The sequence below is a fragment of the Lissotriton vulgaris genome, chromosome 4_1 (genome assembly GCF_964263255.1).
Source record: "Lissotriton vulgaris chromosome 4_1, aLisVul1.2, whole genome shotgun sequence".
In the NCBI taxonomy this organism is placed as follows: Eukaryota; Metazoa; Chordata; class Amphibia; order Caudata; family Salamandridae; genus Lissotriton; species Lissotriton vulgaris.
The window spans coordinates 525,675,747-525,698,955 of NC_141691.1; the positions used below are offsets into that span (position 1 = coordinate 525,675,747).

Here is a 23,209-nt window from a genome sequence, read left to right on the forward strand (position 1 = left end):
AGGCCAGAGGCTCGCCCGTCTACTTCTGACATATGACACAGTCTTGGTGCCAAGGTTTGCAGACAAAAAGTAAGACGACCATATAGAAGGCGATTACGGTGTTGCAGACCATTGCCCCATTAAAACCCCCGCATTTGGGTGTTGCAGTGCAACCATATCACCAATGCTTCTATCGCCAGGGGGAACATGAGCAGTATTAGACAGCAACCCTTCTTGGTGCCACATTGTATTTAAAAGACCCTTGATATGGTCCCATTGACCCGCACTTATGCCGTGGGGGCATCATATAGTTCACATAAGTAGGGCCCGAAATCTAAGCACCGTAACACTTGCCATAGGATGTTCCAGTCCAGAGAATCAAAGGCTTTTTCGAAGCCAATTGCTAGGAAGGAGCTTGGACCTATGAGTCGATGTCGGTATGCCAAAGCCGTGTGCACCCCGTGAATACAGTGCCATGTGCTGTGACGGAGTTTAATACCACTTTGAGCTACATGAATTGCATTGTTCAAGACTTTAAGGAGTCTGTTGGCCAGGACCTTGGCATATAGTTAGAGTTCACTATTGATTCGAGAAATTGGGCGGTAAGGCGTGCAGTCCTCGGGGTGTTGCCCGGCCCCATGCAGTACCACTATTGTTGCAATGTTCAATCCCTCGCGAAGAAGCCTTTCACTATGGCCTAGGAATTTCCAGTATTATTCAATCAGGAACCCACCATGGCCTAGCAATGAGAACAAATTAAATGAGGGGCTGGAGGGTGAAGAGCGGAAACAGACCAAGCAGAGCAGATCGGAATGAAGGTTAACTTGTAAAGACATACATCAAAGCTGTTCTTCCAAACACAGAGAGGTCAGAAAAGAGGAGGGCTAAGACTGAACAAAATGAGAGCTACCAAACCTATGGGGTACTTCTATCTTAGCCACAACAAGCAGAGGAGGTCCCCTCTCACCAAATGCTATTTTTTTAACATTGAAATGTCATTCGCTATTAATAATGAAAGTGGAAATTGGCTGGGAAGATATTGTGAAAAGGCTGGCGGATGCATCCTCATGTAAACTGGAAAGAGAAAGTGTCTCTGGTAGCTTTGAAAATTATTGGGCTCACATGGAGGGGTGAGTAGAGACTGGTACAATGAGGCGTGCTGGTTCATTCTTGTGCTGCCTGGGCAGGAAGCTACTACGTGCTTTGTCTCTCACCCTTGTATGTGTAGGGTATTGGTTTGGCTAGGGTCTGAGATATGACTTGACTAGAGTTTGCCTGAGTGATTCTCATCTGCCTTTGGAAGCATAACAGGGAAATGTTGGCTTCCTTCAGCCTAGCAGGAGTAGGTGGAATCTGGGCCCATATGAAGGTTGAATAGTTTCTGGTCAGGTTGGCAACATTGGTGCCACTTCTTTCCTCGCTCATGATGTTTGCTTGTACTGCAGCAGGCATGATCCCTTTCTTTAAAAAGACGTACGGCTAATACTAATGCTGCTAACTTCTATTCTTGCTGTTTTGGAATCGTTCCACTCGTTAGAAAGCATCTCTGGGCATGTTGCCATGTGGATTATTGGGCCTTCTTGGATTGCTCCTTTTTTTGGTGCACACACAAACAGCATCCCACTGCCTAGATTAGTGTTATGAAGAAAACTAAATGTTTGAGGCCCTTCTACTCTGCCCACAATACTCTATGTTCCCTGGTTCTTGCATAATACAGATCACAAAAGATGCAAAGGGCGTGCACAGTAAATTAGAACCACCAGCTAATTACATTTATATTGTGTGTGCTCTCTCTCTTACACCTCCTCCTGCATTACACTGGTAGGTGCTGTGCCCCAGGACAAGAGAAGACCACCTCTCTGGTGGTCTTCCAAAATGCGTCCCATGTAGTATCCCAACAGCAACACTGCCAAGCACACACTCCTTCATGGTACAGTGGGCTATCTGTCAAAAAAAGGCACTCTGGCACTCAGTAATTGAAGCGGAATCCTGTAAACTGAACTTATTTACATAGTGAGAATTCTAAATGTCCAGCCCATCTGTATCTACATTGGACATCTCTGCCTGTAAAGCTTAACGCTTTCCATCAATATCATCATCTGAAGAAATACATTTAGGTGCAGTAAGTTAAGCTTCATCGCCCCGTTGTGACACATTTAGCCAATTTGATTTTATAACAGTAAAAAGAAGACAAATATATAAGACCTTCGTCCACTGTAGACTCCACGCCATAGCCTTTCTCTTCTACGAAGGAAAGTTCGGGAGGTCTGAAAAGACTTCTAAAACAGTGCTATAGCCTCATTCATAGTACAGCGATACCTCATGTGTGTTCAATGTAAAGGAAGTTCACAGAGGCACATGGACTAGCAATTACACTACAGTAACCCTTGATATGCTCATGTCTGAAGCCCTCGGCTTCCAATGCTGGTAGGTGATTCTACTCAACTGGTCAAGCACCTCCATTCAACCTTTTCAAGAAACATTAAAACACAAAGGCTCCACAGACCAACTCAAGCAACAGAAAAACAGGATGTCCTAAACATATATTACCCCGACAAGGTAATGGCTGTCAAACTTTCAAAGACACACTTGGTTCCTGCACAGAAAATCGAGGACCTAGAGTAGAGAATCTTAAGTGTTGTGTGCTACCCACGTCTCAGTTCAAAAGTCTTACCGGGAATCACGACACAAAGGAGGTCACCTGGCCTACAAGATGGAAAAGATGAAGCAATCCCAGTGAATTGGTCCTCAGAAGCTGTATATGTACAAGAAAGTCTAGTCCTGGATCCAAGCGCAACACTGGTCTCTGAAGGGAAAATATGTAAACATTACAACTGCCAGGCCATAGGCTAGTACATCAAGCCATACACAGTGGCAGCAAGCAACTGCCCAAAGACTCCTGCACATAAGACATCTCTAGCCCACTCCCTTGACCTCTAATTCCCATTCAGTGGAGAAACGCACAGGACAAACGGTATTCACTACAGGCAAAACTTCAGAGATGCCTCACTGCAGTCAACAACAAGATGGCACACACTACAATTCTGATTGCTAGCCCTCACCACACAAGACTCCTTACCAGCCCCCATGCAAAGACTAGATCCTTAAATAGCAAACACTGGCAAAGCCAAAAGCTGTGGCATTGGCAAGTGAACAATTCTTTAATCTCTTGTTTTAACATAAGTAATAAACACAAAAGTCAAATATTTATAAAATATGAAAATAAAGGAGTCCAGCAGTCCTGGAACACAAGCCATGACACTTAAGTGCACTCCTTTTCAGGCCACTGTGGACTTTTGATCAGGAAAAATGCCATAACTGGCAGTGCATTAGAGCAAGTGTATCAAATGGGCTGACCTATTGCCCCATGCTGTATGCCTGGGTGGGGAAAACCAAAATGTGATTGATACTTCAACACACCAAACAGGGCTGAAGGAAAGCTCTTGTGTGCGTGTATATGCATGTATAAATATATATTTTAATAATTCTTGTTTGGGGGAGAACAAGAGGGTTGCAAAATAGCTAAACCGCTCACTAAGCCACACCTAAAATGATCAAAGCCCCCATGGAACAGCATACTCTCTAAAAATGTAGATCAGGTAACTTAACTGTTGAAATATTCTCTGTAAACCACCTCTGATAACATCTACCAAACCGTTACTGTCCTTGGTTCTCACTAAAACGATTGAGAACTGTGTGAACCAGCAACCAATTAAATTCATTTCTAGTTGAGGCTTGTCAGTCCAGCAAGAATGAAGCATGAACACAGCCACTGAGCAAGTAATGAATGTGACATTTGGCATCCTTGACACAGGAGAATCTGGTCAGTCCTCTTGTACGTTCCAGAATAAAGCCTACTCCAGCCCAGGTACAGCCATATGCACTGTTGATCATGTGATATTCATCACCAGCATGAATCCCAAATTCTTATCGACAGCTAAGCACCTGGAGGTTGGTTGTTTTTACACACCAGTGCCGAAATGATTAAAACTGAAGGATCCGAATCCACCCTCCCCCCTCCCTTTGTATGGAGTCAATTAAATTTGAGTTCATGACTTGCATTTCACAGCAGCTGTCAACTGCGTTGGTTATTTTATTTATTTATTTATTTTATTTATTTGTAGGTTTGTAACGCGCTCGAATCGACTCCCGGAGGAGTATCTCTGCGCCTGTGACCTAAAGAACGCGGTCAGCAAGTCCAAGGGGAAATGATTTATGACTGAAACAAAAAGGTCTAAAGTTGTTTCCTGAAACTCAGGTGTTCTGTGCATTTCCTAAGTGGTAGGGGAAATCCATTCCACAGGGTGGGAGCGGCTACGGACAAAGCCCTACCACCCTGCCTTACTTTCTTGGCGGCTGGCACTGTTAGGAGCAGCTGATTACTGGACCTGAGAGATCGCACCGGAATATAAGGTACAAATTTGTCTATCCAGTATGTTGGCCCTAATCCATTTAGGCTCTTATGGATAAGGCAACAGGTCTTGAATATCACCGTTTTCTGAACAGGGAGCCAGTGTAACTTATCCAAGAGTGGTTTGGATGGCGTTCTTGGGGGGGCGTTTAATACCAGCCTTGCTGCTGTATTCTGCACAACTTGGAGTTTGGCTTTAACTCCCTCGTTGGCTGACAGCAAGAGCCCATTGTAATAGTCTAATCGACTGAGAACCAGAGCCTGCACCAAGGTTTTTCTGGTGGCATCTGGTAGCAAGGGAAAAACCTTTCGAAGGAGGCCGATCACATGAAAGCAAGTGCCCACCACTGAGTTGCCATGCTGCTTCAGAGAAAGATCTCGATCCAGGCGTAGCCCCAGGTTTTTCACGACCAGTTTGGGTTCAGGCACTGACCCAAGATCTTGCGGCCACCAGTCCGGGGTCCACAGGATCTTAGCTCCTCCAAGAAGCAGGACCTCTGTCTTCCCTACGTTGCATTGAAGGCAGTTATCTTACTGAGCCATCATGTCCATATGCAACAAATATGGTGGAAGGAGTGTGAAACCAACACCGTCTTCTGTGAAGACAGCCCAGCAGAATTAGACCTTCAAACATTGGCTCTACTAAAATTTAAATCTGGCAGAACCCAGACATGCACCGTTGGCAGGTCTACAGAAAAAGCGTTTGCCTTCATAAGAGCTGTACAATCCTCGGGTCTCAGTCACCGGATGTTTTCATCATATGTTCCTAGCCTTGCCTAGTCACAAGCCAAATGTCTGTTAAAGATGACCTGGCTGATCTACAAACCTGTCTACCCCTACTCTCGTAAGTATTTGGTGGATAAACGCTCAATCTCACAAGACGTAGATCACTTCCATCAAGAAGGCACTATTCCTGTAAATGCGGAGTGTCAACAAGCCACAGACACTTGGAACGCACTGACAAGTTCTACCAAATAGCTCCCCACTGACCTCAACCTGGTAATTTTTATGTTCTTTCAACCAACATTAAAATGGTCCTGGTAACGCTTTGCTTTGTTGTTGTTAAACTTTAAACATTTCTCCCCCATCCCGCATTAGTACTGCATGGTCTATCAAATGCCCGTTCCTGCGTTCATACTGCATGACCTGTCAAAGGCCAGTTCCTGCTTTCATACTGCAGAATCTGTCAAAGGCCCGTTCCTGCTTTCATACTGCATGACCTGTCAAAGGCCAGTTCCTGCTTTCATACTGCAGAATCTGTCAAAGGCCCGTTCCTGCTTTCATACTGCCTGACCTGTCAAATGCCCGTTCCTGCGTTTATACTGCATGACCTGTCAAATGCCCGTTCCTGCTTTCATACTGCATGACCTGTCAAAGGCCAGTTCCTGCTTTCATACTGCAGGACCTGTCAAAGGCCAGTTCCTGCTTTCATACTGCATGACCTGTCAAAGGCCAGTTCCTGCTTTCATACTGCAGAATCTGTCAAAGGCCCGTTCCTGCTTTCATACTGCATGACCTGTCAAAGGCCAGTTCCTGCTTTCATACTGCAGAATCTGTCAAAGGCCCGTTCCTGCTTTCATACTGCATGACCTGTCAAATGCCCGTTCCTGCGTTTATACTGCATGACCTGTCAGATGCCCGTTCCTGCTTTCATACTGCATGACCTGTCAAAGGCCAGTTCCTGCTTTCATACTGCAGGACCTGTCAAAGGCCAGTTCCTGCTTTCATACTGCATGACCCTTCAAAGGCCAGTTCCTGCTTTCATACTGCATGACCTGTCAAAGGCCCGTTCCTGCATTCATACTGCATGACCTGTCAAAGGCCCGTTCCTGCTTTCATACTGCATGACCTGTCAAAGGCCCGTTCCTGCTTTCATACTGCATGACCTGTCAAAGGCCAGTTCCTGCTTTCATACTGCAGGACCTGTCAAATGCCAGTTCCTGCTTTCATACTGCATGACCCTTCAAAGGCCAGTTCCTGCTTTCATACTGCAGAATCTGTCAAAGGCCAGTTCCTGCTTTCATACTGCATGACCCTTCAAAGGCCCGTTCCTGCTTTCATACTGCATGACCTGTCAAAGGCCCGTTCCTGCGTTCATACTGCATGACCCTTCAAAGGCCCGTTCCTGCTTTCATACTGTATGACCCTTCAAAGGCCCGTTCCTGCTTTCATACTGCATGACCTGTCAAAGGCCCGTTCCTGCGTTCACACTGCATGACCTGTCAAAGGCCCGTTCCTGCGTTCATACTGCATGACCTGTCAAAGGTCCGTTCCTGCGTTCATACTGCATGACCCTTCAAAGGCCCGTTCCTGCTTTCATACTGCATGACCTGTCAAAGGCCCGTTCCTGCTTTCATACTGCATGACCTGTCAAAGGCCCGTTCCTGTGTTCATACTGCATGACCTGTCAAAGGCCCGTTCCTGTGTTCATACTGCATGACCTGTCAAAGGCCCGTTCCTGCTTTCATACTGCATGACCTGTCAAAGGCCCGTTCCTGCTTTCATTACTGTGTGTGATATTGGAGCATTGATAACCAGGTAGCGAGGCAATAACTCTAGTCACAGCCCTCATCCATCTTAAGTGTTAGAGCCATAACTAGAGTTATTGACTGCTCCTCAGAGTACTAATGCTATTAGTACATGCATGTGCTAGCTCGGTCATCGCCCCTGCTTCTGTCACTCTCAAAAGTCCATTGTATATTTTGAGAGCTGTGGCGGAGAGTCATTACCAGAGGTTAAAGGCCGTATTTAGATTGATAGGATCGGCTATCCTGCACTCGGCATCCCAACTCATGTGCAATATTTGCTCTTCTGTTTTATTACTAGCATGATCTAGCCAGCCTTCTAACTCCGCTGATGCACAGCACGCTAAACAGGTTGTGGCACATAGCAGTTTGTACATTTCCGCCCCTTCGGTTTCCCATCCCTGCTCTAAGTGCCCATCGCGCTCTGAAGGCAGGTAGGACCAGTTTTACACTCCGCAAAACCACAAAAAGAAATGTGTAGGTCTGCGGCTCTGTGTTCATGTCTGCTGGGTCGTTTGTGTCTGTACCTTTACAGCAGTGTGTGTCTTTCTTTTTGTGTATTTATGTGGACGTTGAGACGGATTTCTTTGAAACAATGACAAATTTTTTATGATAAAAATAGTACATATGGTAAGACACGGCTGGGTGTTGACTGTCTTCCTCTAACTGCTTACTGGGACTTACAGTTATTGTGCAATCGCAAACCCGCCCATGAATTATTTCGAAACCAAAACCACGGAACACTGCAAGACTTGCAGTTAAATAAAACTGCGAGAGTGGCTCACTTGTCAGGTGATTTTTGTTTTGTTGGGCAATTCCCTGTAGCCTCGAGGCTACTAATCCATCGGCTAGGCCTTAGCTAGAAACTGTTCCTACTTGTCGGGGCGAACATACATTCACCGAACGGTACTGAAATAAAGGTAACAGAAGACATGATGTACGCGCTATCCAGCGACTAAACGATCTTGTAGGTACATTGTAACTCAGAACTCATGAGGGGAAGGAAAAGGACAGAAAATGAACTCTGCCTCCAGGACAGTGACAGGACAGAAAAGGAACTGTCCCTCCAGGACCGTGGCATTAGGCTGGGTGGATGCAAGAGAATGCGGCAAGGCCTTTCTGGCTGGCCACTGGCCCATGGATGTTACCAACAGCTCTTTGCGCACAAGCCACAGAAGTGATAGTCACACTTTCCGTCCCGTCATTCAGAAGGGTAGGCTACGGGAGGGTGGTCTGAAGGTCCTCATAACGGGGGGGGGGGGGGGGGGGTATGACTGGGGGCATTTGGTGAGCAGTGGCAACCCCACAGGGCTTCTGCCAGTACAGAAACAGCATCTGACGCACAGGTCAGTTCCACAGGCGATCTGGCAGCCATCTTGACCTGCAATTCCTGATCCTGGAGAGAGAGGGGCTGCAACAGGGCATGTGGTAGGTCTCAAATAAAATAGGAAGGGGACGAGCAGCGGGTTGGCCATCCAGGGCCTCACTGCGATTTTGAGGGAGGGGCCCAGTGCAGAAGCACCCAGGTGGGCACCCGAGTCAGCAGAAATGAGCACGAAAGGGAGTACTTGTGGATGACAAGTTACAGACTGAAAAGAAAAGGTTAGGGCACAGGATGCCCCAAAAGATGTGCTGCAGGAAAGAGAGGACAAGCACACGTCTGACAGAGGCTGAAGTGGGGCTCTGCAGGGTACCAGAGCTGCTATCAAGCAGCACAGTAAGGAGTGCCAGGGCTCGACCATGGAAAAAGAAGCAGCCCTGCCCCCAGGGAGGGATTTCAAGGTGAGTGATGGAATGCGGCCACCGGCACAATGGGAGTAACAGGGCCTGGGCGTCTCCACTTGTCCGGACAGATGGAGCGAGCGCAACACAATGAACACTGCGGTCGGGGATCTCCGAAGGGGACCAGAAAAACAGGCGTCTGTTTGTGCATGGAGACCCCTGGTTGCTATTCACACACCTGGTGTGAAATGGTGCACGTTTGAGTACAGAATGGTGCAATGAATGAGATAGACTGCAAAGGCGCCACGAGACGGAGATTTGGAAGAGTCCAAGGAGGTGGACCTTCTACTGCACGAAGGGGATGCAGAGGGGAATACACAGAAATGACTAGAACTGAGCAGTGCATTATGCAAATGAGGTCATTCAGAAAACAAAAACCCTCAAGAAATAGACTAGGGCCAGAACCCCAGAAAGGGGAAGTGAGTGGGGCAGGTCATGTTACATGGCAGAGCGTGAGTATGTGCAGAGAGAAATCCTGGCGGAAGATGAGATAAGTAGAAGATTAGAAAGAAGACCCGCCAAAGATCTCACTTCAGATGTCATCAGTCACAGATCCACCCCCTCATGGGAGGAAAGGGCGATAGAAGGCAGAGTTCCACATATCCTTGATGGAAGACAGACTGCACACGTATCCTTGATGGAAGACAGACTGCACACGTATCCTTGATGGAAGACAGACTGCACACTCATCTTTGATCGAAGGCAGACTGAATATTAATCTATACGAGTACAGGACACATTGGTCATCCTGGCTGGAAGACGAGGCAGATAGGGAGTGATCCATAAAAGAGATAAAGAGGTTATATTTGTTGTTAGGCTTCAAAACCCCGCCCTGTTATATCAGTGGGCTGAATACGCTCAGTTAGGTCAGACACAGTGGGCAGGTGGAGAAGAGTGCTGAGAAAATAGGAGGTGACAGGTCACGACTCGAAGGAATTTGGCAATAATTAGTTCATAAAAGACAAAACAGCACAAGGGTCATATCTAGGAAACAGCAGTTGAGACTTGATGAGGGTGTTGAGACTACTTGTGCCTTTCATTTGCTCTTTTAGCAGCTTAGGGCAGTTGTGGTTCTTACATATTTGCTGAAGGATATTTAGAGATAAAGGTCTCTACAGGTAAAACAAGGAAGTCCATTTCGTGGATATTAATTCAGCTACGGATACAGTACTGTCTGGGAGCATGTGAAAAGTGGAAATAAGCCACTGAGTTTTGGACGAAGGAGGGTGTAAAGCATTGCCACTGGAATTATGCAGCATTGGAGTACCATATAATGCTGCATGGGCGACTAAATTATGCAGCAAAGAAAAGGCAAATTGTGATTAAACCAAAGGCAAATTAATCTGTGCATTGCGTCAAATTTAGTACCCAAATATTTGTACATTTGTATGACCACCAGTGTAAAAATATCCAAATGTTAAACAAAATACATTTTTCTAAATAATAAAACTATCTATATTCAGATTATATTCAAAATGTTTTTCATCAGCATTAATCACTTTGTTTTGTGTAAAGGCACAACATATAATAGTATTTTTTCTAACTTGTAGAGTAAAATAGCGCTTGTAGAACATATGCTATACTGTATGTGCCCATCTTGTAATAAAAGGTGCATCTCTTATCCTGTGCATCCCAGTTATGCTTTAAAACGTTGCAGTTGTTTATTTACTCTTATCAGGCCGCATCACCTCATCACTTCCAAAGCATTAAAGTCAAGCTTTCGCCATATCTGGTCTACGTAAGACTTTCAACAGTGACCTCATGAGGCTCCAGACCGTAAGGTACAAAAATGGAGATGACAAGACGCTGAGCCTCCTCTTGCTTCGCTCCTTGGATCTGGAATGGTCTTTCCGCCCAGATCTGACAAGATCCCTCATTCTTTCTCCTGGGGAAGAAGATGAAGACCACCTCCTCAAGAACCCCTTGCGCATGTGACCTTTCACAGCTGGTCATTCCTGCCCTGCCTGCATCCCCATATTCTGTGCACTTGTTCTCCGTCGCCACATTGGTCCAGCGCTCAGTTGCTCTGTAGTGAGATATGCGCTGTCCTGATCCTCTACAATATAAACATGCATAGACACTGTATGTTCAACCTGTAGGATCTCTGGAGGCAGAACTTTGCATTATGAAACATCCTTGCAGAAAGGGATAGTACATTACTTGTCTCTTACACATCTCCATAGGAAGCACTTTAACTCTGAAGACATCACAAAGTGTTTTGGAGTATTCTGAACGTTGAGTGCCTCTAGAAATAACTGTGACTTTGAGAACAAAGTCTGTGCCATAAATAAATATGCATTTCCATGAATACTGAATTGAAATATTTTCACAACAAAGAAGGATCCATTCTTCCTGACTGTGAATTACATTTAAATATGTAAGGCTTGTGTTTACAGCTACAAACAAACGTTCTTATCCAATCCATCAACTAGGGATACTAACGTCATCTGGGCATTCTTCTCACGCTTTTAATGTCTGGGTACAGCACTACACAGTTGAAAAAGTGATAGTTAACTTGCAAAGCAGAGGGAAGAGTATTGCACATTGTGTGCAGCATTTTAGTAATATTTTGGAGTTTTCTGCAGATTATACAGCCGGCAATAGATTATCTGCCAATGTAGCGAATTCCTAACGGCAGAAAATGTTGCGGCCAAGACTCATCTACATTCAGTGGCCTCGGGTATATGATCGGTAATGTACAAAGATATAACATTTAGCAACTCCGATTATTTCTGATAAGATTAGATCCCTGTGCTGTTCCTAAAGACAGAAATGTGGATGAATACATTTACAGAAGTGCTAGAGCAGGTTGTATCACTCAGAACTGGCTTCTCAGAAAACAACAAATTGGAGTTTTACCTGGGAGACTGCCAGAATAAATCAAAGTTTGAATAATGTTAAAGTGGTAGGAAATTTAGGACTACTGCCATAGATAACAAGTGTTAGGACTTTGGGTGCCTTTGGTATTCTGCCGGTTAAGCTTGGAGGAGATCTGGTGGGTGCCAACATGAAAGTGATATTGGTCATTAGGACTAGGGGCTCCAGATGTGGTGCTGATAGGTCCCTTAGTTGAGAGATGTGGGAGGCCAGTAGCCAAAAGGGCTAGCAGAAGAGAAGGCATTAGAGGCTATGGTGATTGCTCAATGTGTAGATATCGGGACATTTATGTACTGACTTTTCATTTTCGACAAATTCCTTTGTAAAGCGATTGGATCAAGGACGTTCATTTATTTAATATTAAATCTGCCTCAGGAACTAAGCAGATTTGTATACACCTATAAAGGCTTTTACAGCTTTACATAATATCCAGAATTCTAAATCCCACAGCTGGGGAAAATATGTAGTAAACATTTAAAAGTATAGCTGGGTAAAAGTGAATTTTGGGGATGCTTTTCACTGAGGGGTTCTGAGTCACATCAAATAGACAACGAGAACCCTGAGGTGAAAAACCTCTCTGTAATCACTTTTTACCCATCCATTGTTTTATGCTATGTATGGGCCCCCAAGATCATCAGCCCTGCCTTTCGCTACTGTGCAGGGGCACTGGATAATGGGAGAGTTATATATAACATGCCCTCTTCTCCCTGATGCAAATGTGAAAAATAAATATCTTACCTGCCACCCTTAACCAGACCCACTACCTCTCCTGCTTTCCGCCCCCACCTGCAGCAGTGCTTCCTGCTTTCAGCCAACAAAGACCAGCAGAGCTGCGCGGACAGGCTCGCAGAGCCCTGTCACCTGGCCCGGACAGTCTTTATGATATCACAACAGTGGGTAAACAGTTTAGTTATCAACTGTTGCGATGTCATAGCATTGGGTTATGACTTTCAGAAACTGAAATAAGCAATAGAGGCTCTCTATGAGAGTCATACATAGCAAACATATATGTGTGCACTTGTCCTTCTTGCATTCCATTGTAAACCATTGTTAAGGGCATACACCCTATGGTTCTCACAATGCCAAGTCCAAGCCATCCTAAGTGTGACATTAAGGGGGCTGGGACGCCTCGTCCTTGAGGCAGCCATGCGCATTACAAATCCTGTAATAAATAAATAAATAAATGATTTGAACTTCCTGGTTTGTAAGAGTCTCTGCAGGACTGCATCTGAAATGAGATGGACAGTTTCACAAACCCAACTACTGTACGAATGCACATCTTAAAATACGTGTTACCACAGTACCTGGTGTATTTCATCCATGCCGTTGCTGGCAAATTCAAAGACAAGTTCATTCTGTTGAAGCACTGTAGCCATGCTGCAAACATGCAGAGTGAGGTAGATTTCATAGACTGCTGGGGATACCCTAAGTTGGGTACAGTAGAGAGATTTTTTAAGTCTGAAATGTTCTTTACTAGGCACATCCAGAGCTGCTGAATGGTTTTACTTCATGGTGATCTGCTGCGTCCTCCCGTTTCTTGCCATGAATTTTCCACAGGTTTTCCACGGCTTAGATGATCAACTGAAGCTGCATGCTATGCCGGTCTTGCTTGACAGCGCACTCTGAAAGAAGTAAAAACAAAAAGAAACATGTGGTGAAAGGCACACTTGATATTTGTCAGCATAGTTCTAGGCGGCGCTCTTCTCCAGCAATAGTAAAGCGATTCTGCTCTGGTGGTAGGCCATTTTGCAAATCTGAATTATAGAGGTGCAGCTGAAGAAGGCTTAACTTTATTTATAAAGCACACCTTACAACACTACATTTATGGTCTCACCTACCAACCAGGGCAAGTGAAAAACCTTTTCTGGGGTTCTCAAAAACGTACAGTAGACTTAGAGCCGACCTGCTGCTTACCAGTGGTTGGCTTTATATCACTTTCATGTGTCTGCCTCTTATTCAGTAGCTCGCCTCCCTCCACTGGTCTTTGCCCCGCACCTGGAGCATAGCCTCTTTACCATACTTTTGGCTGGCTGAGTTGTATCCTTACACTGCTCAGCATTAGAGAAATCTTTCTCCTTTTTGGTTAAGCATGACACGAGTGCCTTTATTTTACTGATCTCTCCTTTAAATGTTTCTCCTGTTGTTCACTCTCGTCCAGCGGTGGCTCCTCCACTATGGCAGAGGAGTGTCGCTCTCCCTGCCAACTACCTCAAAACGTCAGGAAAGAAACAAAGTAGTAATAAACACATATTATCATTGTATTTTTCCTTTCCTGCCGAGTCTTTGGGGGCAGGGCCAGGGGGGTGACGGGCAGCAGGAGGAGTGGTGTGCGCATGACGGTTTGGCTGGCCGTCACAGGCCAGCCACACCGGCATGCGCACTATAGGTGTCTTCAAACTGAGCTGCGTTGCCGGGTTGGAGACAGCAGGCACAAGCTCCCAGTCTCACAGGGAACGTAAATTCAGAGCGCTCAGGCCAATCCTGATGCTACTTCCAGCTGCATGAAGATTGGCCACAGTGGAGTCTGGGAGCCTGTGCCTGGGTGGAGAGGAGCAAAAGAGCGAGATGCAGCTGGCGGCAAGTACGTTTTTTTATTTTGTCGTTAGTCAATCCCCGACCCCTTCCAACCCCCGCCCCTGAACTCTTTCAAAACACCAGCCACTACCGCTCTCGTGTGCTGCTCACACTCTTTAGTGCATTTTTCCTTCAGCTCTGTGTTGCTTTCTGCCGTGTGTGCTTCTTCCCTGCAACACGTGTGCTTCTTCCCTGCACTTGTGTTGCTCGGTCCATCGTGTGCTGCTTTCCCCTCTTCCATGAACACTTGCCATTGCTTCTCCCTACCCACTCCCCACTTCAATCCTGTTGCCTGTCCACAGTGCTTTGTTTAGTAAAGTAAAGAATTTTCATGCCAGTAAAATGTTTCTTTTTCATTTACAGATCCAGATCCCATGGTAAAGTGTGGCCCACAGCACCAAAATGCACACAGACCTCCCCAAAAATGTACAATGTATGCCAAAACAATGAACCAGACTGAGTAAATAGAAAAATAGGACTATATGGATATCACCCTAAAACGTGTCCCGTTTGGAACACAAGATACATCTGAAAGTCTTCAGCACCACATAGAATGCTTTCTGGAGTAAGAGTCGAAGCAGCTAGCAAAGCGGACACCGCCCTCCCCTTTAATTACACACTAGGAGACCCAATGAGGCAAGTTCCACAACTGGTCAAACACCGTTCAAACTGCAAAACCACAGGGGCAGACCCTTAGGGACCTGAACAATAGCCATCTTTCCTTGTAATCAAAGCCAGATTACTTGCTGCGTAGACACGTCATGATAATTTACCTGTTCAAACAGGATTTTGAACCAAGGGGAGCAACGACCATGTAATTGGGGAGGGTGGCCCTTTCCCTGGCTTGACTCAAGTGGAATACACCACTTATGACCCTAACACTTACCTTTTATATATTATTTGTCACCAGCCACTATCTGGTAATCCAATCGTTCTCTTTTGCAACTCGTGTCCTCAGTCAGTCCCATTAGCCTCTTCTGAGCGAGTGATTGAATGTGTAACTAGTAACACGCACCACATTGTGGACAACAACTCCGTCATTCACTGGCCAATTGCCAGGGAGATAAAAAGGGGTGAAAAGTAGAAAACTACACCAGTTTTAGAATAAGTGTGGTTTAGGAGTTACTGAAACAGAGTCTGCCTGAAACCACAGCCAGACGCTGAGAACAAGTTTAATACATCTCACTTGTTATGAGTAAAGTATTGCCTGCTTTCTCAAATACTAATATAAGTGGACATATTTGTATTTATTTGAGGGGGTATTAGGGCATCAAACTGAAAACTATCTGTTTCAGAGGGCATCCTAAAAGATCACATATGGAATTTAGTAAGTAATCAGCCGGACACTTGACCAAGCTCAGCTATGACGGAGGAGCGTCACCCTACTGCTTTTAAGCAGTGAAAAGCAGAAATATAAAATTATTATAACTGAGTTATTATCATTTTATGCTTCCATGTTGCATTTTGGGCGGGCGTTTAGGGCTGCTCCGCTCTCGAAGCAGGGCAGGGGAAGAGTGGTTTGCCCACAACTAAGTGCACATGACTGTTTGGCCAGCCCTCTCAGGCCGCCCAAAACTGTCCTCCATGCAGGCTACATTACAGCTGGCGTGGAGAACATGCCCACCCTTCCATTCCCTAGCTGAGCATCAAACCAGGACGTTCAGATCAAACACAACGCTGCATTGCAGCATTGTGATTGGTCAGTGTTCCTGGCTCTGCTTCCTGCTCCTTAAGTTCGGCGAGGATAGCAGGAGCAAAGATGCAGGACCCCGCGGCAAGGTAAGTTTATTTATTTTTATATTGTGCATCCCGAGCACCCCCTCCCCTCCCCCCCCCACCCCCGCATGACTCTCCTCCCCGCGCTTATGCCACGCAAGCCATGCAAGCGACATTCATCATTTCACCTTCTATGAGCTGCCATTGGCACGCACAAGGGATTACTTTGCATTTGAAAAGTATAATCAATCATCGCAATGTGTGCTCGATTCAGGTGGTCTCAAGTATATTCTATATAAAATACCCTTTTAGTTACTTTTTTCTCCAGCATGGGCAGAGCAAATAGAGTGGACTTTAATTTGATAAACTGCATTTGTTCATGCAAATAGCATTAGTGAATGTCTGTGTTTACATGAATAAGCACATAAAAAGCCGACCTATTGTCTTTGCCAATGCTGGTTTCCAGACTAGTTATGAAGTTAGAATGATAGAAAATACTTTTGAGCTTTATGGCATGTCCTAGACACTCACCAAGACTCTCTACATAGAATCATGCGGCATGTCTGGCGAGTGGTCGTGTTGCTATTATCAAGATCACATTACAACTGTTTTTGCATTTCCTTAAACATGAATGATGAATTTTGGAAGAATGTGTTAAGTAGGAGCAAAGGTGGCAACCTTTCATTGCCCTCTCTGCTGGTTCTGGGTACCTGTGTTTTCTTTGCCTGTGTCTGATGTGGCAGTCTCTGCTTAGGACTACCCATATCATATACCCTCTCTCTTCTTGGACCGGGGTGGTGACTCTTCAGAGTTGTGTGGCGAGGGCTGAGCTCACAATGCACTTTGTCCTTAAAAGGTTGGGGTATTTTTATAGACTTGGGTAGGTCTACTCACATCACTCATTCTATTAAAACATTCGGGGTCTTCTTGAACAATTGAGAGACTCTGGTTGGGGTGTCGAAGGCACAGCTCTATCTCCTCGAAAACTCAGGGTGGCATCAGAATTTCTTTGATTTATAGAGACAACAGGTATTTGGGGATGGGGGAATTCCAAAACAATCTTCCGTTCTCTTGGCTTTGCTTCATTTGGATTTATTTTGGTATGTTAATTTCACGGGAAGCTCTTACCAGATGGATCTGCCCATGCAACTGTCAGGTCAACCAAATGTGCCCTACCTACTCTAGATGATGCCAACCAAAGACGCTTTTGGCACTGAGTGCCAAGCCAAGCAACGGGCTTATAGGTCTCACTCCTCTCACTTACATTTTATTTAGGAAAAAAATTAAGAGCTGCTTAACCGGAACGCAGGAGTAAAATAATTTTCAAAGAGGAGTAATATAATTTTCTTGAAACATCAAAAAGCAAAAGCATTGTGGCTACGCAATTTTCTTTAGCGGGCTATTAAAAAGGTCATGTTAGTTTGCTAACCTTTCTTGAAGACTATTTTGCCTCATGGAGAGCAGTCTTCCTTTTTGGAAAATTAATCTTTATCATGAATAATAACCCTTTAAAATAAATAGGACCTTCAATCAATGGCAAAAAGTTTTTGTAATTAACACAGGAGAGCAGAGCCCGTGGCATCCGATTTCCAGCTAGCTTACCAGCAGTATCTACTTTGTAGGCAACAATCTCTCCTTCGGGGATAGCATGTTTCACCCCTTTCGGTGGTGCGCTCTTTCATGGTCGCAGTGCAGGGCCTTCGTGACCCTGAGAATGGTGTGTGGGATTTCCGGTGCAGGCTGCGGACAGCGGGGGCTGTCTGCTACTCACCGCCCGACCCCCGCTCTATCCGTTTCCTCCCCGCGCCCTCCTTTTTGTAGAGCACAGCGGTGTGTGAAAAGAGCGAGCCATGCCGGGGTGACCCACATGCTCCTTTTACAAACTTACTTTATTTTCCAAGCAGACACTTAACCACTGTGCTACAGTTTGAGGCATTGCCTCCCGACTCAGGTCATTTTGGGGCATACTAGAAGCGCATTTTTCTGAGAAAAATTATATATTTTATTTTTTAAAAATCAAAGAAAAATACTAAAGGTTAAATTAACATTATAGTTATGTGAAATGTTTTGTTTTAAACTAACTATAAATGTTACATTTCAATGGTTTTTAGAGTTACCTCAAGTAACTATAACTCGCACCCTGTCATGCACGGTGATATTATCAATGATCTAAAAGAAGATGTTTTGAGGAGATGTAATATGTAGGGAAATTAGCAGTGCATGGGGAGGCGCGAGTTATAGTTACCTTAGGGCAGACAGAGAGAGAGAGTGAGAGAGATAAGCTAACTTTGTGTCCTATTCTGTTAATACTTACTACTCGGATCCAGTCTTTGAAAGGTTACTTGGGGACGTGTTAATATATTTCCTAATTTACTACTACAGACATCACCAAGTGGCTTTACGGCAAGTTCAGCACTGTTGTGAATCCAGCAGGAAGCAGACGACCGTCATAAGGAGAGGACCCCACTAGAAGCGAACCTTGCATTAGTCTTTGGACTTCCACTATGAGCCTGGGCTTCCATCTTCCTAAAGCCTGGAGTTGGCTGGTGGGTTAGGAAAGCTCTTAGGTGGATGTGAGGAGGATACCAGAATGGGGGTCAGAAACCAGTCCTACTGGGAGAAGATGCACAATAGTGATGGGACGCTCCGAATGAAGCAGCAGTTGCGCTCTACATGTGGCGATCATTCCTTTATTCATTCAAAGGTAATGGAAGGATCAAGACGGGTGCAGTTTCTCTCATCCGCATACAAAAATGGGGCATGAAAAAAACCACAACCAGGATCTCATGATTTGTATACGCTCATCGAAGGGTAGCTGGAGAATCAAACACATTTCTCCAGGCAGGAATACTGTGAAGACCATGAGCTAGCCAATGCTGAAGACCCATCTTGGATTTGTAACCTTGCTCAAATAACATTTCGTAGGGATGGAAAAGTAATAGATGGCACCGGGACTGCACAGATCTTATGTACACAAAGCAGTTCTTCTCTTCTAAAGTGTGTTGTCTACATTGATTAGCTCACCTCTGGGTGGCAGAATGCAGTCTCTGGTTCAAATGTTCACGTGGGCCCGAAAGTGGACTTCTGGGCCTCCAGGTTGAGAAACCATTAAAGCTTGGTGTGAGGGGCATGGTGGTTACATGTAATGCTTGGCTTGGAGCTGCAATTCAATTTCAGCATAGTAGCACTTTCACACTTTTTGCAATGAAATGTGCTCTGCATTTTAATGCCCTCTCTGTTTGCAATAACACCTGTTCACAGAGTGCTCTGGAGATATAGAAGTGATAATAATGCATCAATCAGTGGCATGCAGTCTCTGTAGCCACATGTTCTCCATATTTTAGTGGTGATATTGTCCTCTTCTGCTGCTAGACTGTATGCTTGCTTTGCTGGGCTCTACAAAGGCTAAGCCTGCCTGTATTACAATGAATTCAGGCTTATACCTGAAGTTAGGATTATAGGATTTCCAACTGCTGGTGTTGTAGTGCACAGACAGGTCTATGGACGGGGAAAAGTAAATCAGCTTCTCGTGAGATTCCACTCCTGAACTGTACAGTTTCCAAACATTTAGATGCCTCTTTTTCCTGTGCCTTCCATGTACAGGAAATGGCGACCTGGTCTGTATATACAGCGTTTTCAGTGAATATTATTTGTATGGTTGAAATGTAATCCTATGGGGAGTCTAGAATTTAAAGAACCAGCAGGCACCTCAAATCCTGTGCTAAATGCGGTGTAGAACCAGGACAGAGTCACCAGACCTAATAGTAGCAATAGATTTTGTAAAATTCGAAATCAAAGTTTTTTATAATAAGTAACAGTTTCTCAGTGAACGTCAATAACTCTTTGCCAGAGAGCCCTAAGGTCCCACTCATTTTGAAGATATGGGTGTGTGATGGGTTGTTTCTGTCAGCCTAGTCAATGATTTGAGTGAATACATGACAGCTTCAAGAGGAGGCTTATAGGAGGTGATTAAAAAAAACAACTTCACATAGCAAGCATGGGGAAAAATCCCCCACAGCAATAGTGATTGTTAGACCTGGCATCTCTTGGTGTGGTTCCCCTGACTTTTTGACTTCTGACCCCTGTTTTTGACTGTGTGCTAACGTTCATTTTTGCTGGCTTTAGGACACTGTGCACGTTTTCACTGCTGACCAGTGCTAAAGTGCCTGTGCTCTGGTCTAAAATATAATAAGATTTGATTTCTCCATGATTGGCATATTTGATTTACTGATAAGTCCCTAGTACAGTGCACTACGTGTGCCCAGGGCCTGTAAATCAAATGCTACTAGTGGGCATGCAGCACTGATTGTGCCACCCACATGAGTAACTGTTAGACCTGTCATCATTGGCTTGAGTCTCTCCTCCATTTTTTCTGTTTGCCTCTACTGTTTTACGATGTTTTGCTGGTACATGCTTTGGGCGCCGTGTCACTGCTGATCAGTGCCATAGCGCAAGTGCTCCCTCTGTTAAAATGATGTAACTATTGTATCCATGTTTGGCTTATTTGGTTTACTGTCAGTCCCTAGTCTAGTGCACCAGGAGTGCCGGGGCTTGTAAATGCAAATACCGCTCGTGGGCTTGCAGCACGTGTTGTGCCACCCACAGGAGCGGCCTTGTAAACGAATGTCTACGGGTCGGTCATTGCGAGACCCACGTGCAGTCTTGCACTGTCACGTCGTCTGCGCAGGTATACCTACCGGCCAGCCCCTCCAACCTTCCCTTAGCTTCATGTTAGTCACCCCTATGGTAGGCCCGTGGGCAGGGTGCATTGTAAGTGTAAGGTAGGACAAGCCTGACCAAGTTGGCATGTCCTGATAGTGAAGTACCGCCATCTTAGGGCTTCACTATTGCGAGGTAGCCTGCTCTCCGTTGGATAGAATGGGCCGCCGGGATTATTAACGCTATAATCCTAGCTGGCTCGGGGAGCATGGTGCAATGTCGAGTTCAGTATCCCTGAGCTCGGGGTTTAATTACGCATCCGTTGGTGTGGATGGTTCTTGGACTCTGGGTTCGAAAATAGCACTTTTAGAAAGTGTCTATTTTCTTGTCTAACCATATCTGGTCTCTGCTGGTCTTGTGTGTGTGTGACAGGAGCTGGGTGGCTCCAAGAGGTCTGGATGAGTCAGTGTGGGATGAGTGGGACATTACGTTGAGAGTAGGGGGAGAGTAGTTGTTGATAGCCTGCCTTGCCTGATACAATGCTGGCTCCACCTCCTGCCGAGCGACTGATGGCTCTGTACCTGCCATGGACGATCCTAGCCCCACCTCCTGCCAGGAGGGCGATAGCTCTGCTCCTGCCAGTGTCAATGCTGGCTCCACCTCCTGCGGGGCGTCTGAGGACCCGGCCCGGCTCAATGAATAGGCCAGGTGCTACTGCCTAGCTCCACCCACCACAGACCCAGGATGTTGGGAAACCCCCGGCATAGACAAAGGGATCAAAGACGAAAAGGGGTATAAGAGAAGGACCCCTGAACTAGGAAATCAGATCACTTCTGACAAGGAACCCTGTAACCAAGGACAAGAAGCCTGCTGATCTAAAGGACTGCCTACCCCTTCTGCCGGTGTGCTGTTGTTGGGGGAATCCTGCGGTGCTTCTTTATTTTTGCCAAGGAACCAGGAGAGAGGAACTGTGTGTGTACTCTCACGCTTGCTAAGAAAATCTCCAAGGACTGGAAGAGTGCCAGTCTCCTGCCGAAGTCTCAGGGCCAAAAGACTTCACCCGCTAAAAAGTGCTATCCGCTGGAAGCTTGAATCCAGCACCTCTGAAAGGAACAGCAATCACGACGACCGGACGCTGGGCCCAACCGACGCCAGCAGCGACGCCAGTGAGTAGGAGTGCGGCTCTAACTCCAGAGGACCTCGTGTCTGCCCCGCTGCTGATCGCATCAACCGTGTGCCCTTCGACGCCGTGAGCGCTGCTCACTCTGTGCAACTGCATCACCGACAACGCCTGCTGAGGCCTGATCGACACCGGAGACGCGACGCCGGATTGCTCGACGCCGCTGATCATCGTGTGCTTCATTTTCCTAAGGTACTGTGTTGTTGGGGGTCCGTGTGGCTCCAGGCCCGACGCAGCGCTCCTCGCGGTCGACGCCGAACCTGTGGATTATCTTTGCCCCAGCATTGTGTAGCTCTCGTGTGAGTTACCCTGTTGCTAAGAACTTTGTTTCCAAGAAGAAGATTTGCTTGATACTAAAAGACTTTTGTGCTAAAGAAGAAACTACCTGTGAACTATCCTTTTTCCTTCCCGAACGTATTTATTCCGATTGTGTACAGTTTTGCCGTTATTTTGGTCTTGTGCTAAGCCTTATATAAAAATACTTATTTTTATAATACTACGGTGTCGTGTCCATTTGTAGTGTATTCACTGTATTACTGTATGTGGTCATAATTGCTTAACGCACAGCCTCTGAGATAAGCCTGTACTGCTCTGCCAAGCTACCAAGGGGGTGAGCAGGGGTTATCGAAGGGCGTGATCCCCTTGCCCTGACTAGAAAAGGAGTGTCCCTATTTGTCAGAAGTGTATACCTCTGCCAACTAGAGACAGCCGGTTCTAACATTGGTGGGTCAGCGGTGAGGATTTGGACTTTGCATTTATGACCCATGTACAGTGATTAGTGTGCGCTACGTAGTGAAAGCAGACCATAACGCAGTCACAATCTGATTCGGAAGGATCCTATTTTTGTTCTCCGCTTTCCTGAAACTTGATTTTCTGAACACTGCCAGTTTCATCATGAGTGACAACGGAGTCACTGCCCCTGCTATCGTTGTTGTTGAAGAGTTCGAGAGGAGTAAGCTAAAAAGATACAAGAAAGATGAGCTGAAACACTTTTGCAACCAGTTTGAAGTTCCTACCACCGGCCTCTCGAGAAAAGATGATTTTTATAAAGCATTACAGGCCTGGTGGGAATCCAGAAATCCCTCTGATGTGGTGGTGGTACCCACAGAGGAAGGGGATGAGGAGGTGCCAGTGAATGGACCTGTGGCCTCTCCCGGAAGCAGTGTTTCCTCCAAAGGTCTTTCCCCTGAAGAAAGAGAAGAAAGGGCGAAAGAGCGAGCTTACAACATGGAGATGGCAAGGCTAAAGATAAATGGGCAGTTGGAGTTAGAAAATGCGAGAGGTAGAAGGGAAGCTGATTTAGAGATCAAAAAGTTGGAGTTTGAACGAGAGAAGTTAGCTTTGGAGCGTGAAGCCAGGTTGAGGGAACTGGATATCCAAGCTAAAAAGTTAGAGTTGAATCCCTCTGGTGGCAGCATTCCATCCGAGCCTGCAGAAAGTAAGTTTTACTTCCCGAAAGATGTGATCAAAGATTACAATAAGAATGAAGATATTGGTCAATGGTTT

At 45.7% G+C, this 23,209-nt stretch overlaps 1 protein-coding gene across 2 annotated transcripts in view; it reads right to left on the bottom strand.

The window, feature by feature from the left end:
- Window positions 1-23,209, bottom strand: part of LOC147721189 (ETS-related transcription factor Elf-1-like) — a 263,214-nt gene that overhangs the window by 103,404 nt on the left and 136,601 nt on the right. For both annotated transcript variants that reach the window (XR_015309863.1, XM_086964672.1), the window contains one exon: window positions 12,879-13,196. Coding sequence is in view for 1 of the 2 variants with exons in the window: in XM_086964672.1 (XP_086820798.1) it covers window positions 12,879-12,950 (72 nt within the window). In the remaining variant the exon portion in view is untranslated. The remainder of the gene's footprint in view (window positions 1-12,878; window positions 13,197-23,209) is intronic.